The 16,021-nt window shown below is 37.6% G+C and overlaps 4 protein-coding genes across 6 annotated transcripts; all 4 read right to left on the bottom strand.

The window, feature by feature from the left end:
- Positions 1–270: 270 nt before the first annotated feature.
- LOC9303720 (serine/threonine-protein kinase AFC2) lies at positions 271–3,679 on the bottom strand. Of its 3 annotated transcripts, XM_002867602.2 has the most exons (12): positions 3,371–3,679; positions 2,530–2,719; positions 2,327–2,353; positions 2,075–2,228; positions 1,918–1,966; positions 1,706–1,820; positions 1,459–1,550; positions 1,228–1,378; positions 1,072–1,136; positions 890–987; positions 694–796; positions 271–604 (listed from the first exon to the last, which is right to left on the bottom strand). In XM_002867602.2, the coding sequence occupies exons 1-12, from the start codon at positions 3,470–3,472 to the stop codon at positions 467–469; spliced, it is 1,284 nt and encodes a 427-aa protein (XP_002867648.1). In that variant the 5' UTR covers positions 3,473–3,679; the 3' UTR covers positions 271–466. The 3 variants fall into 3 exon arrangements, with proteins under 3 accessions (XP_002867648.1, XP_020873502.1, XP_020873503.1); XM_021017843.1 differs by lacking the exon at positions 2,530–2,719; XM_021017844.1 differs by lacking the exons at positions 1,706–1,820; positions 1,918–1,966; positions 2,530–2,719 and having other exon boundaries at positions 3,371–3,639.
- Positions 3,680–3,972: 293 nt separating this feature from the next.
- On the bottom strand, positions 3,973–6,675 carry LOC9303719 (rhodanese-like domain-containing protein 11, chloroplastic). Its single transcript, XM_021017993.1, has 10 exons — positions 6,336–6,675; positions 6,121–6,216; positions 5,878–5,985; positions 5,537–5,633; positions 5,299–5,338; positions 5,142–5,216; positions 4,721–4,808; positions 4,542–4,609; positions 4,279–4,351; positions 3,973–4,190 (listed from the first exon to the last, which is right to left on the bottom strand). The coding sequence occupies exons 1-10, from the start codon at positions 6,483–6,485 to the stop codon at positions 4,107–4,109; spliced, it is 879 nt and encodes a 292-aa protein (XP_020873652.1). The 5' UTR covers positions 6,486–6,675; the 3' UTR covers positions 3,973–4,106.
- A 330-nt stretch (positions 6,676–7,005) lies between these two features.
- LOC9303718 (protein ABHD17B) lies at positions 7,006–9,476 on the bottom strand. The gene is made up of 5 exons (XM_021017912.1): positions 8,933–9,476; positions 8,301–8,337; positions 7,972–8,208; positions 7,835–7,882; positions 7,006–7,675 (listed from the first exon to the last, which is right to left on the bottom strand). Exons 1-5 carry the CDS (start codon positions 9,232–9,234, stop codon positions 7,202–7,204), a joined length of 1,098 nt encoding a protein of 365 aa, XP_020873571.1. The 5' UTR covers positions 9,235–9,476; the 3' UTR covers positions 7,006–7,201.
- A 4,151-nt stretch (positions 9,477–13,627) lies between these two features.
- LOC9303717 (31 kDa ribonucleoprotein, chloroplastic) lies at positions 13,628–15,609 on the bottom strand. The gene is made up of 4 exons (XM_002867599.2): positions 15,038–15,609; positions 14,611–14,712; positions 13,938–14,219; positions 13,628–13,841 (listed from the first exon to the last, which is right to left on the bottom strand). Exons 1-4 carry the CDS (start codon positions 15,506–15,508, stop codon positions 13,779–13,781), a joined length of 918 nt encoding a protein of 305 aa, XP_002867645.1. The 5' UTR covers positions 15,509–15,609; the 3' UTR covers positions 13,628–13,778.
- Positions 15,610–16,021: the final 412 nt, after the last annotated feature.

Here is a 16,021-nt window from a genome sequence, read left to right as displayed (position 1 = left end):
CAATGGAGGAGTTTCTTTGCGTAACGCAATCGATTGCGAGAATTTAAAATTAGTTTTGGCCTTTCAGAGTTTCTTTGCAACGTATCTCTCTTGTTATACCATTTCTTCAATATATTCAAATGTAAATGCGCTTTTTCAATCTTTGTTGGCATCTACTGACTAATATTTATGAAAAACATGCACTCACTCGTAGCTTGGTGTTATAAAATCATTCATTAATGAGTAACACTTTCTCAATAAAAAAGTACATCTACTTGTAGATAGATAGGGTGGTCGAAAACTAAAACTCTTTTGAATTTGAACGATCCAGTTTACAAAGATAGACAACAATCGCCTATCACTTTAAAATAGAGTGATCTAAGCATATTTGTTAATTTATATCAGAATTCGTGGGGTTGTGAGGTAAATGCTTACTACAAATCATACATATTTCATCTCTATTTACACTCGTCAAATTGAACTCCCGCTATCTTCTCCTTGCGAAAAAAGGATGCCTCAGGGCTTCACGAGCGGTTAGTCTCTCTGCCGGATCAAACCGCAGAAGTCCTTGCAACATATTTATTAACTCCCCCGCCGAGTGGTCCACATGTTGCATTATTAGATTCTGCAATACAGGCATCACCATTGTTTAACCCAAATGACCTATCATAACACTTTGCCAAATCAAACTCAAACTATCAACAATTGTCCAACCTGAAGCCTAGGGAGCTTCAAAACTGCTTTCAGGCTATCTCTTGAGGTTGCCCCATCCGGCCAATCCAAACGACCTCTTCTCACATATTTCTCTGCATGCCGGCTTTACCACACAACCCAAAAAATAATCCAGTTAAACACCCGACCATATATACAATCACTTCAGAATTCAGACCCTGTGTTTGATTCAACTCACTCCACTTTCTTCAGCATTTGTTGAGGAAACGGCCCAAGAACACGCTCCATCATCGCAAGATGCTCCAGGTTTTCATGTGTTTGGAACAATGCTTCACCCTACAGATCTCAAATCTTTCAATAAAAGAAAAGGTAACAAACTCCCAAACATTCATTAAAGATCAATCTACTTCAGACACATACCGTGCACAGCTCCACTATGATACATCCAATGCTCCAAACATCACACGGATAACTCCAGCCAAGACCTGCACACAAGGCCATGTTTCTCCATCAGTTTGTGATATAAATATCAGAATCTATAAAATTGAATGACTTTTTTCAACAAGAGCTACTCACCTAAAATGACTTCTGGAGCCCTATAATGTCTGGTTGATACAATGTAGGTTTGGTCCTGGCGCTCATAAGTTGTGCTACCAAAATCAATCACCTTTATTGCACTTGATTTAGGCACTCTTTTATAGCAAACATCCCTTTGTAATCGGGAGCCCTGCAGAAAAAACACAAGCAAATTCCTTTAGCACTGAACTGGCCACATTTAGGTCACACCTAGGTTCATTTGAGATATACCTTGTACTCAGGAATCTTCACATAGTCCGAGGAGACTAACAGAATATTTTCTGGTTTAAGGTCCGTATGAATCATGCGCAAGTCATGCATAACTGTAAAATCAGACAAAAACAAACAAGAAAAATTGCCATAAGAAATGGAAAGAGCTGAAATTCAAAAACAAATGATGTAACCATCTCAGTAACAAGCAACACTCAGACGAAAATGCAAGAGCATGTAGATTGAAAAGAATGCAAAGACTACACACATGCTACACATTCCAAGAGTTGCCAGCCAATCTCACGAACAAGATCAATGGGAAAGGACCGATAATTGTTTTTCCGAAGAAAATCGTATAAACTTGATCCAAGCTTCTCAAAGACCTGTAGCAACCATTTAAGTTCATCCACAAAATTTAACCCCAACTATTTCCCAAACCGGGGAAAATCATAGACATCACAAAATTGACTAAATACTTACAATACAGATATGGTTACGATAGTCAAACCAGTTCCGAATTTGTACACAACTGCAAGGAATAAAATGACTTAACTTTTGCAAAAAAGAATCTTGGAAAACTATGTCCGACTCCATCAGATTAGTGATGCATGATGAAAAGTCAACAGACAGTACTTACCGATTGCCACCTTTGTCATGTTTACCAAGCTGTTGCAGCATTTCAATTTCAATCATAGCGGCCTCGCGGTATTTCTTCACACCACGAACAATTTTTACTGCCACCATTTCCTTCCTCTCCCTATCCCAACATTCTAGCACTTGACCAAAAGTACCTACAAGGAAAATTTAGGAGATATTCGAATCAGATATGAGTACTACACTGGACCTGTGAATAATATAAATAACTCGTACAACAACAATAAATTCATACCTTCGCCCATTTTGCTATAGATTTTATCTGCAAAACAAGAAGAGCATAGAGCAATCAGAACAATGAAGTCAAAACAATGTACACAAGGTCCACCACAACACCTAAAGTTTGTTTAAAGCCATTGAAAAAACAATTCTAGAAAAATTTAAAAGGTAACTTGAGGATTATCAAAACAGCTCTTGGTAATAGAAAAGTGGGATTACAGCGTGGAGTTAAGTCATCTCCCAGTTCAAACATGTAATGTCCATCCTTATCATCTTCTCGCCATGGGGGAGAACCATTACGAGCCACACCCTTAACACAAAGAGAGCTACTATTGTCTGAAGGAGCTCCGGACGATGGAAAGCTTGATAAATTTCCAATCTCTTGCCCACAAAACATTCCTACCTGAGCCTACACATATTCATGTACCATAACAGACAGATGAAAACCTGCCACTATCCTTCTACGCCGACACGTTGAGTCATATACTATCTTAAAACCTTAAGGGTGAAATCTAAATACAATCAAGGTATTTTCAAGGTGCATTAATTATCTATTGTTTAGAAATAATAAATCACTTTTTCTAAGTTGTAACTGATAGAACGAACTCACGATCAGCTTAAAGTTGTAGAATTTGAGAGGGAAAGGCGAATCTACCAACACAAAATCTAGCTCAAATTCACAAATCATGCATCAGATCAAATTTTGTTCACCATCAACAAACAAATACTAAAAACAAAACATACCACAGAAAAAAAAGTCGAACCTAACTCACTCAACATCTAAAATATTTCAAAGATAGATCAAATTTAAATAGATCTAAGACACCACCTAATTCACACACGAAATTCACCTAATCACACAAAATTTTGGTTTCTTCAAAATGAATAATTGACAACAACAACAACAACAACAAAATCATTAAGAAAATTGCAAATCCAGAAGAATCAACACAAAAATTAGACTTCGATCCTAAATTTTAAATAAAATCAAATTTTCAAAGGAATCAAACACAAAACTCAAATTGGAATCATAAATAACGAGGTCAAAAAAAATCTATACCTTGGTTGCCTGAGGCAACACATCCCAGCCGAGACGCGCTCTCTTTCTGGGACGGCGATCCATGTTAGTATGAGGAAATTCATGCACACGCTCCATCTCCATAATCTCAGAATTCCAGAGAAAATCTTAATCGGTGTGATTTTTCAGAAAGCCAAACGGCGATGACAATAGCTTTTTGGGTAAACAGAATCGTAGCCTAACCCTAGTTTTTAACCAGAGAGCAATGCAATTTGCGATAGAGAAGCAGTCAGAAACAATCTCCACCGTCCACGTGTAACCACCCGGTATAACCTTGGTTAGTTGGAACTGCGCTGGATTTAACCATAGTTGGGTTGGCTCAATAATTGATGGGGGAATATGCTTCCACTTTTCAGACGATGAAACAACAGGAAGTGCTTTATATTTCTCCTAAAACGACGCGCATTCTATTTGGGTCGAGATCGTTTTTTCCGCGGGTCGAATATTCCAAACTTTAACTAACTTTTTTTAATCGGATGTCTCCAAAGGGACCAAACTCTACTTGCTAGTCGCAATTTTGTCCTAATTATTTTATTTTGTCTAATTCATTGATAATACGGATCTTGGTAAGTTTGCCATTGGAATTTCAAGGATTCAAAGATGTCTTTTTTAACTATTTCAACTACTCTACCTTCCAAAACTTTTCAACAGAATTTACATTTTGTTTCTTTTTTTTGAATAGAAATATAGCCACTTGGAGCTAGGTTAAAGAGAGGTACTAATGGCCTCTTAACTCCTGAATATAATGGCCTAGTTGCTGAGCACCAACGAACAAGGCATCAGCAGCCAGAACAACTCCAAACTACAAACATGACATGAGAGTAGAGGTAATGAGGAACATGATTCACAAAAGAAAGAAGCTACAAGAGACTTTGATTGACAAAACTCACCAGACGAGCAGTATATACTAAACGGTACCTCCAACCTTCTTTCGCAGCTTGAGCTCTTTGCTGGTCTGTCCAACTGCAAGTACAAGGATATATGAGCATAACGCCAAATGTTGCATATGATGTACAAGATAGAGCTATGTCACTGATAGGTCATTTGCAGTCAGTTTAAATAAATACAAGGCCAAGGCCTATTCATTTATCTCCTCATTCTCGTTGATACCTTTACTTTACTTTTCAGTCTGAGTAGCAAAAGAGACACTTACCCAAGGAACTCTGAAAAACCTCCAATCCCAGCAAGCTTCAAGGGTTGAACACCTTCTGTCACTAGATCCTGCTATCACATAATAAATGAATTAGTTATCAATGTTGTAGAATTTCAGATTCTGAAACAAAACTAAAAAGCCAAAAGCACAAAACAGAAAGTTTAAAACAATTGTATCACCTCGTCTTGAGCAGATTCTAAACCACCTTGTACCCAGAACAGATTCTCATACCCTGCATTATATAGTAGCTCACAAGCAGCTAAGGATCTGACAAGAAATAATTGTCGAGTCAAGTATAAATTTGAGGATCATCCAATCGTACTATCAACATACTAACTTTCAATATAAGACCAATTTTCATTTCAAAATAATTGCAACCATTTAGTAATGAATCTCCTTCACTCTCCTTAGGAACCAAATACCTAGATTACACACTCAATTCTCTGAATATATAATATATAGGCAGGAAATCTAACCAGCCACTTATTCATGGTTACATAAGGTAACCACATATCTAAAACCATGGTTAGTTACTCTACTCTACTTTGAAAGGAGCAGTGAGTTCTCTAGCGATTCTAGCCCGTTGCTTGTATTAAATACCTCAATCCTTTTTGGCAAGCAACAATCAGCTCTGAGTCTTTTGGGAATTTCTCCTCAACCTTTGACAAGAAGAGCCTACAAACGAAGTAGAAAACCAAGAAGTAAGTAAGTATGTCAAAAGGCATACAAGAAGATCAGCTTACTCTCGCAGACATACCTATTAAAAGATAATGTAGGTGCTCCACTCCACCATCCCCCTGTAGAAGTGGCAATACATTGGTGATCAAAACCAAAAAATCTTATCAGAACCAACAGAAGTTCAATAAAATGGTGTTCTAGTCTCTATCCTAGATGGGATTAATGGATGATATACATTGATAATATATAGATAATAGAATAGTGATAAGTTGATCCAATATCACTATAGTCAACAGGTTATAATGGTGAAGGAGTACCCATAGCAAAACTAGTGACTTTTTTGGAAAGAGTTCCAGCGTCAAGGTTGTCATCATTGTCGAAGATAGGAACCCAGGTGGAGCCTTTAACCCATGCCTTGAGAGAAAAAAAGAAGAGAAGATTACCATTTGGTTTCAGACTGCCATTGCTGAATCAGAAGTAACAAAATGAAACAGTGGCCAAGGAGCTTGAACTAACTTAAGAACATGCCATGCTAAGGTGAGATACATGAACCAATTTTTTTGCAATAATGTGACAATTCAAGGGTGAAGTTAGACAAGACAATCATCATCTATGGATAAGTAACAAACAGCCTAATAACTAAAAAACAAGAATGTACCTTGTTGCGCTCGCTAGAGGGGCGGACATCGAGTAGAGGTTTGTTTGAAAGAGAAATAGCATACCCTGCTTCTCTTGGTGTAAGAAGCTTCACTTTTCCTTCCCTTAACTATGCAAACAATAAATTTCTTAATAAGGAGAAGAGTTGAATAACAATGAAAATGAAAACATGTTGGTTTTTATCAATTCAAATGTTCCAAATTTAAGATATAGATGAAGAATTGGGCAAATAGATGATTGTTACCAAACCATCCCAACGCTTTTTAGCAGCAGCCATGTCTCTCATTTGCTTCAGATCAATATCTTCATCAACAGCTTGCATCCTAACATCTCCTACTCTCTAACATTCAACCAAAACATACAGAGAGAGACTGAAATTTCACTTTCGTATTCCCATCAACCAAATCGAATGGAGAAAACGAGATACGGCCATAAAGGCAAAATAGAGAATCAACTTACAAAGCGGTGAACAGTGGAAAGGGATGTGCCTCCAAAGGGGGGTTTAAGTGAAGATACCATTGAAGAGGTCATCCTCGAGCTCTGGTTTCTGAACAGATTAGAACTAGAAGCTAATAGAGGATTTAGAACAGGAAGAGATAGAGACTCCATGTTTCAAGTTCTTCTAAGCTTTTAATTCCAGTAGTAGTAACTGAGAAGATAATCTTCGCGTTTGCGCATCAACAGAGAGACAAAATAAAAGAGTAGTCAGCTTCGAGTTATTATTGGACCGATTATCAGTTTTGGCTTCATGGAAGCAGTCTTTCGAACCCGACTCGGCTCACTTCGGTTTTAGATAATTCGGTCGGAGTCTTATCCGACTCTGACAGTACACGTAGCTTAAAAGAGAGATTTGATGAAGCATAGTCCTAAGAGTATAGAATACCAATATGATTGGGCCAGTATAAGCCCATAAAGATCACGTGTTTGGGCCAATAGAAGCCCATAAATATCCCCATCAAGCCTATGGATCCTTCTTACTATAGCAATAGCAAATATCAAATCGAGTGCAAGCTTCTGTGCTAGGGTGGATCGAGAAAGCTTGAGTTTTTGTTGGTTGGTTCCAAGATTCTGTTTGCAAGCTATTACACTTCAAGTTCTGCACATGAACAAGAACAACAACAAGACGACATCACACGAATCTTGTCAAATAAACTAAAAACCAGTCTAAAGTGTCGTGTGGGAAACAGTCAGACAAGTTACCGACTTTGTTTAAATCTATTTTCTGTGTTGTATCTTAACTTGACATACAAACTACAATACAAACACACACCCCAATAAATTGAACGACACTCAAATACAATCTTTTGACATCAAATCCCATTTTTTCATTCGGTAGCTCGACTTCTGTCCAACCAATCCACACTCTTACGCGCTCTCTCCATCGGCTGAGACTTGTCTCTGTATATGTCCACGCTTCTCCTCGACCTCTCCATTTCCTCAAATGGAACCTTCAGCTTCTCTGGTTTCTCTATGTGGCTCAACTTGTATCCCTGAAACCTTAGCCTGTCTATGCTTTTCCTCGGTTTTTCTCTCCCATCCTTGCTTTTCCTTGGGGCATCTACGCTATGCCGAGGAGGTTGTTCGCACCCTTCCATGCTTCTTCTTGAGAAAGAACTGTTTCTTTTCGATGCAGATTTCTCCACAGCGCTCACAAACTTCTTGAGATGGCCAATGTATTCGGGAAAGAGTTCAAGATCACAATGGTTTCCACCTTTGAGCCATAGTGGTTCATATTTCTCTTGGCAGAGTTCCCAAAGCTGCTTCCCATGTGAGAAGTCAACCACATCATCCGCTGTTCCCTGCAAATCGAAAAGCTTACACCATAACTAAAACTAATACTGAGGATTATTAGACAATGATTCATACAAGAAAGAATGGTTCTTGCGAGACAACATGTTTAGCCAATAACTTGGTTAACTCAATTTTCCAATCAATAATCTTTGATCACGGAAACTTACATGAATCACGAGGACAGGACACCTCACCAGCGTAATTTTGTCAATGTTCTGAAGAAGATCAAACAGAACGCTGTCAAGGAAGGATGAATGTTTATAAGCAACATTATGTATAGAAATCAAAAGGATATTATGTTTACCTTGTATATGTCAAACCAATAAGTTCGCTTAACGGGATACATAACTCTAAGCCCAGAAAGAATTGGACTATGAAGAATGGAAGCTCTTAGTCGAGGCAAACGTGCAGCTAGGTCGACGGTTGGACCACTACCGACAGATTGACCATATAGGATAATGTTCTCCTGCTTTGCCCCATAATTCTCTTCCAGACATTTGTAAGCAGCCTCGATATCAGCATAAGTGTTTTGTTCTGTGGGCTGCAACAAAACGGAGATTTATGTTTGCAGTGTAAATAGACCAACATTTAAATCACAGAACTAAGAGAGCTTATAGATCTGTGGTTACTCACCTTCCCTGATGATTGGCCATACCCTGAATAGTCATACCTACAAAAACCACCACATATTTAGAGGATTTTCCCATGTTATAAACTATAAGCTCACGGAAGTAAATCCTAGTATTTTCTCACGGAAAAAAATAGCGTTCTAATCCGAGAAACCAATCTATCCCAGAATCTCAAGTTATACCTGAATGAGCCAAAAAGTTGTTACATCAAAGAACTACATTTTAGGTATTCAGTAATTGCCTTTAGAAACAGAAACAATAACAGATCTTGAATGACTAGAAATGGAAATGTTTGCCCAAGACAACTTTGATGTGAACAACAACCAAAATATCAAACTCTCAGTAGAGATCTCGATTTAGAACAAACCCTAAAGACAAAATCTTCCAGCAAAAATCGCAACCTAAACTCTCAGTAGATTTGTGAATCACAAATCCGCAGCTTAATAAAATCCACTGCTTTCTACACACTGAGACCAAAATTTGAGCTAAATATTTGCATCTGGAAGCTGCAAATCTACTTGAACAAATCCAGAAAGCAGAGAAATTATAAAGAGTCGAGGAATTTCTCTGCAAGATCCCGAGTAGCTAAATATAGAAAGAAAAATCTGATCTGGGAGATTCAAAAAAGGAACTAACCCCATCAAATTGACGCGGAGATGAATACTAAGCTCGATGAAGAGCTCATACATCTGACCGATGTCGGCAGCATTTCCATGTGAATAGAGAAGAGTGGTGACGGCCATAGGGTATCTGATGTACATAGCCACGATTTCGGTGCCTCGGCGCGTGGGCAGCCTCAAAATGTCGACATTTTCTCGGTGTGGAAAAGGGTCCATGAGAAATAGCTCCGTTGCTTCATCTCTGACCAGCTTGTACGACGGCGGATTCGGAGGAAAAAACGCCAACTTCGCCGCCATTGAAGAAGTCACACCTCCCATCTTCTCTAAGAAAGAGTCCACTCTCTCTCTCTCTCTCTCTCTCTCTCTCTCTCTCTCTCTCTGTCACTCTGTATTAGTAAGTGTATAAGTGAGAACTAGGAGGAAGTCGCTGGAGGATTCAAAGAAGAAGACGAAGATGGTGATGATGATGATGATTGCGAGGAAACATTCCTTAACTTTTCCTTCTCTTTCTTTTAGACAGATAGAGAGACTCACTGACTGATTTTGGACCTAAATAATTTTTTTTTTTTTTTTTTTGCAAATTCTAACCGTATTTTAATGTATTTTATTTATTTGTCCAGAACGAAAATAGTGATCCTGTCTCTATTGCGTCTAAAAACCAAAACCATTATTCCGGGACTTAAACAAAAGAAAAACGACATTTCTTCTTTTGTTTGTTTTGTTTGAAATGTAAAACATAGCCAATATCATTTGTGTTGAAGAGTTATCTGCTTGGCCACTCATACTACTACACATGATAAATCATAACAAGCATGTGTGATTCACATGGATAACATCATAAAGTCCATTACAAGTTAAAAGATTCTAAAAACACAAGTTGCTGGTGTTAGCTAGATTTGTTGGCTATAATATGATTTTAAGATTAAATTTTAAAAGAAACTTTCGGGGTAAGTACACTAGTACTATTAAATTAAGCTACATTGTAAATGGATTTACAGGTTGTAGGGTTTGAGGGATACACGTGGATGGTTGGGTGCCCTAGAAAGAATTTACTGGCGGGATCATGGGGTAGGGGACCAATACAATCCCTTCCTCCATCTTTTCTGGCCGGCAGCAACTATATATGTATATCCGACCCTAGCTCCATTTTTGTAAACAAAACTACACATACATATATACTCCAAATAATTGGTGTACACAAAAAAATGTATAAATTCCAAATAATAATGGACTAGTTTTTCTTTTATTACTTTCTTTATCATAAAATAATATGACTAGAAGTTGAATCTTATCACTTCTTAGAGTATTTGCGTTAGGTAACTATCATGATATAAAAAAAATTAAAATGACAATTTTGTTTTGTCCAATTACTAATAGAGGTTAATTAAGACACTTTTTGGATGATTTCATTCGATCATTTGTCTAAGGAAAATATTACATTTTCACGCTAGACGTTGGAAAGATATATATAGTGACAATAATGAAAACTGAATAATGTTATTTTATTATAAAACGTTGACGATAGATCCAAAACCAATTAATTAGTAGAGGGAGGCAAGCAAAGAGACAAGTTTGAAAATTAATGGAATGACTGGTCGAGAAGCTAAGGCTAAGGTTGGGGGATAAGAGAGTTCCAAGACAAGATCTGGCCTAGAAAATGAATCATCAGTGTCGCTCTATTCTCATACACTTTGTTCCTCTCTTTTTAATTGGTTTTTTTATTTTATATATTGCGTCTATTATTTCTTACGCTGTTTGCTACACATGCATGAATATATGGACCATTTAATCTCGTGTATCCCAACAAATGTTGGCATGTTGCATTTCCATATAATGATAAAGGGACTGAACGAGCACGATCGAGACTTTTTGCTTATTGTTTTGTCTTTTAAATGCATATTTCACTCGGTTTGTATTCCGTACGTACCCTCTAATAAGGCGAAACCTTGATTCCCATTTGGCTTGGAGTTATACATACTTGATACAAACAGAACTCGTAGAAGAGTCTTTCATTCAGATTAGTGAATTCAACGAGTCATATCAAATAAGTTAAGGACTGTAAGCTGGATCGTATATCATTTAAAAATGTGTGGGAGTGAGAGAATATTTTTGGTTAAGCCTATAAGAGTTAGCTATGAGTCTATGAGGATTAATTATTAAGCTCAAATTCAAGTTATACCTTTAGGTCATAACAAATCATTCTCAAATGATCACTCTATTGTAGCAGTTATTCACGATTACTAAGGCGCGAAAAAAAAGGATATATAGTTTCTCGACTTGTAGTAGAGTATGAATCCAAAAAGGATTGGTGCATAGTATGAGGTGAAAATAAACTTTTGATGCGGTTTTTAATTTTGTCACAATTAAAGATCAAGGACAATCTTATCTTTAAATGTATTAGTAATGGTGAGAGCAGGCCGGACTCATATATATACTCCATGTACAAATTAATTTTGACCTTTTAATAATCTACCGACTTGATATCACTAGGTGCTAGACACATATTTTTGCAATGTAGTACTATTACGTTACATGAAAGTATCCGATTTCTGTACAACTTGGGCTCTAGCTAGTATATAAATGATTTTTCTTTACAAAAACATAGTCGGTCCTGTGCCATAGCACTCCCAGTTGTAAAAACCGAGCATGGGTGAAAGGGTAAGAGAGTAAGGGTTTGACTGGTTTAAACGCAGCGGTTGCGGTTGCGGTTGCGGGAGTTTGCGGAAGCGGGCGGTTGCGGCTTCAAGCGTTATCAAGTGTTGAACGATTGGTTTAGCGTTTGAAAATAGGTGCGTTTGCGGGAGTTTTATGATTTATAAACCAGCGGGTGCGATAGCAGTTAAATAAAAAAATGACCAAAATAAATAAAAAATATTACAAAAAAAAGAAATAAAAACACCAATATATTATTATGATAATATTAGAAAAATTGAACATGCTTAATAATTAAAACCATAAATAAAGTACTAAATAATTATTCAAAAATAAATAAATTTTGTAACAAGATAGTACTTTATGCATCTCGTTTAACATCAAGTAATGGGACAAATTATAAATAACGTTGAGTTCAATCAAAAAGCAAGTGAGTTTCTATTCGAGAAAACAAATCGAAACATATATTCAATCAAAAAGCAAAGCAATACGTAATGAAAAGAAAAAAAACGATGCCATGAAAAATATTCAAAAAGTTACACATGAGGTGATGAATGAATAAAATGATATATGATACTTACGTTTGGTTATTGATTTTCATCAGTTTGGATGGAAGACATTGAGAGAAATAGGGTTTCAAAATATTATTAGGGTTTCTGATGAGAACGTGATACAAAGATGAATTATATATGATTAATATATATTATAATAATTATAAGTAAACGTTTGATTTTTTTTTTTTTAAACCAACCGCTACCGCCCGCAACCGCAAACACTTGCGGGAAGGAGCTTTTGAAATTTAGCGATTTCGAGCGGTTCGAAGCGGTACAGAGCGGTTTCTATGATTGGTACCAACCGCTAACAATTGCAACCGACCGCTAGTAACCGCTAGGAGGGTGCTAGCGGGAGAACTAATCAAGCCCTAAGAGAGTATTTCATAAAAGGTGTAAGCTTTAAGCTAACAAGGGAAAGAAAAAAAGGGAGCGTGTATATTTTTATTTGTACACGAATTTCTTGTATTCTCTTTGGCAAACTTATTATTGGAATTGGTGGCTAAGATTCCAGCTAGACGTAGGTGATATACATAATTTTGTATAGGATTATCTATAATTTTCTAGGATACATCACATGAGTTTAGGCCTAATTAAGCCAAATAAGTAAGCCATATAAATAAGCTTAGAGTTCGTATTATTCTACACTTCCGGGTCTATATGCCTTTGGAGTTGAGTGAAGAAACACGTATGATTTTAAGGCCCGCAAAGATCAAGCTAAAATTAGACATTTTGTCATTTTCACTGTCAAATGAATCCCAAATTGGGATCAATCGGAGCTAATTTCCCAAACAACCAAGAATCATCGTGGGGCCAGACAAGCAGATTGGAAGTTTTAGTCATTCGAAAGGCTCGACATCAGTCTGGTAGAGGCGGCCAATGAAAATGGTCTATGATGGCCGACGAACAAAGCGAAAACGCAAGATAGACCAACAACCTCCAACTCCTCAAGCCATCCATCGTCAAACTCAAAACCGTCGACATCCCTGCCAAGTAACCATAACTTTTTTATGTTTCCTTTCTAGTACTAAAACTCTTTTGCTATAAGTAGACACTACTTCTATGTCCTTGGTTAGCCACGTAGTGCACATTTTAGAATTCAATAAGGCTCAGTAATAATGTTTCTTGATAAAACATGTGATGTCTGTTGGTGTGATTTGATGATATGGACATAATGCTTTCAGTTTAGACTAAAATTTTCATGTGTGGTTTGTTAAGTGTTGGATTAGAGAGTGGATCCTTGTAAGAAAACAATCAAGATCTCAAGCCTCTTCTTTAGGAACTTATAGACTGGCAGAGCCTAACTCACATTACCACACCTTTCAAGTCTTCTTTCCCTTGGGCCTCAACCAATTTGTGCTTTGCTAGAGAAGCCTTTCATTCTCAGTCGATTTCATTCTAGTTGCTAATATCTAAGGTCACCAACAAGGCATGTCCCAGGAATGTTGTATCCCGATGTGATTGAGGGAATGGAACGCCAACAATTAGGAATTTAACTATGAATAAGAGATCATCAAAAGCGAAGCGATACATATTACTTTAGAAGAAGCTTAACTTTCACATTCAGAGTTCAGCCAAAAACAATCGTTGAAGAGTGTAAGAATCTCGTCTAAACAAAATGCAAGAGAGGGGGAGAGAGGGCACAGAGAAATCTCAGCTTTAAAATCCACGCCTTGGGCGCTCCTCCGCTACATTCACTCTGATTGCTCTACCCTCCATGTTCTGCAAATAAAGACACAAGGAAATATCGATTAAGAGATACATCACAAAATCATGTTAACTGCATTAGCATAACCATATACGAGGAAGAGGAGGTACCTGTCCATCAAGAGCAGCGATGGCGTCGTTGAGTTCATTCTCGTTAGACATTGTGACGAACCCGAATCCACGTGAACGACCTGTCTCACGGTCGTAAACCACCCTAGCTTCCACAACTTTACCATGCTCGCTGAAAACCTGTTCTAGACGGCCATTGTCCACATCCCATGGTAGATTCCCTACATAGACTCTGAATGCAGGTTCATATACCCGAGGTGCACGTTCTGGACGTGATCCTCTTGGAGCTGCCTTGTTTACCGTCAGAAGACGTCCGTTCAGATCCTGACAGACATTGAAAATACCAACAATGTTCAGTAATGTTCTCACAGACAGAATCACACGTTAGAGAATCCCCAACTCAACTCAGTTGCCAATATATCTTAGGCAAAAACCATGCAGATGCAACAAATGGGATTAGGTAGTGAACAATTGAGATTATGCATCAATCGATAATGATGTCAAAGCTTCCATATTCGATTGAACAAAAAAGCAGAGAAAGTGTGACAAAATAGTAACATCCAAAATTTCAAATAACAGCAGTCCATAGTCGAAAACTTTGGTTGGATTAAGAACAAACAATGCCACTTATGAGCCAAAACCAAAAGAACAATATCCCATCACAAAACATGCTACTACTTCAGTCTTGAGATATGATTGAAACATATAAACTTACATAACGGTTGAACTTCTCGACAGCTGTCTCAGCTTCTTCCACGGTACTCATTGTCACAAATCCAAACCCACGACTCTGGTCAGTTTCCCTATTGTATATAACCTTCAACCACAAGAATCCGAAGTTAAGACTAACAAACATTATCTCTTGAACAAAAAAAAAAGGAGAGAACTTCGAATAAACATCATACATACTCAAAACCAAAAGCATAATGTCAACAGATATTTGACGACTTCAATAAAACTCTCAAAGCAGAGATGCTCCAAACACAGGCAGAAGCCAAGAATTCTACTTTCCTCATCCATTAGACTCATATTTGATGGAAATGGCAATGCACACAACATACATAACCTTAAGCAATGCATAATGAACATATAAAAGCTTCAAGGCGACCATAAGAGCACAATAAGGAAGTAGCTAAATTCACCTCGGCGATTTCAACAGTACCGGCTTGCTCAAAGAGCATAGCCAATGCTTGGCTATCAACATCATACGCCAAATTTCCGACGAAAAGCTTGGCTTCTTCCGATGGCTCCGGGAACTCAGCTCCTTCGCTCACATCTCCTTCAGCATCTTGTGACTCGAAACTGTCCTCGTTCTCCTCAACGGCGACGCTTCCTTCCCCACCTTCTTCAGCCCAATCCGAAGTCTGAGCAACGAAGGAGACAAAGGGGGATTTTTTAAGGTGGGTTTTGGATTTGAGAGATAGAGAGAAGCGAGAGAAGCGAGAGAAAGAGAGGGGCAGGTTAATGTGTCCCGTGAGGAGTGAAACATTAGAGCAGCGAATTCTGGAGGAAGAGATGGTAGAGGAGATGGAAGGGTGGGAGAAAATGGTAGAAGAGGAAGAATCCGCCATGGCTAAAGGCTTCAAGCTAGAGGTAACTATAGAAGAAGCCATTGCTGAATTGTGAGAGATAGAAGAAGTGGAAGGAGAGGAAGGGAAGGGTTTTAGAACGGTGGGCGAGATAAGGATAAGGAGGGCCGAGACAGCAACTTCAAATGGGCTCTTATGTTTTAAGATACCAAAAATCTCACTTGTTAATGACCCAAAAACAAAAAATAAGGGCCGATGCATTTTGGAAAGAAAAAGAGAGGAAAAATTGAAGAAAAATAACCATTTCTCTGTAACGAAAATTTCAGAATCTCTTACGAAAATTACAATGTCTATATAAATAAACCTATCAAAACGATCTTACCAAAAAAAAAAAAAAAAACCTATCAAAACGAAGTGTATATTAAATATTTAATAATCAAGGTCTATATAACTCAAAATCAAAATTCTAGTCACAATTCACTCGGTCATACACGTTCTTTGCATTCATATTTGACTTATTTTTGTGTGTTAATATTTGCTTCATTTTTTAGTCTGTTATGTCACATAGCCACATAGGATGTTAGTTTGGGTAAAACC

The sequence above is a fragment of the Arabidopsis lyrata genome (genome assembly GCF_000004255.2).
Source record: "Arabidopsis lyrata subsp. lyrata unplaced genomic scaffold ARALYscaffold_7, whole genome shotgun sequence".
NCBI classification, from domain to species: domain Eukaryota; kingdom Viridiplantae; phylum Streptophyta; class Magnoliopsida; order Brassicales; family Brassicaceae; genus Arabidopsis; species Arabidopsis lyrata.
Note: the sequence above shows the minus strand (reverse complement) of the source record. Positions and strands in the feature narration are given on the sequence as shown.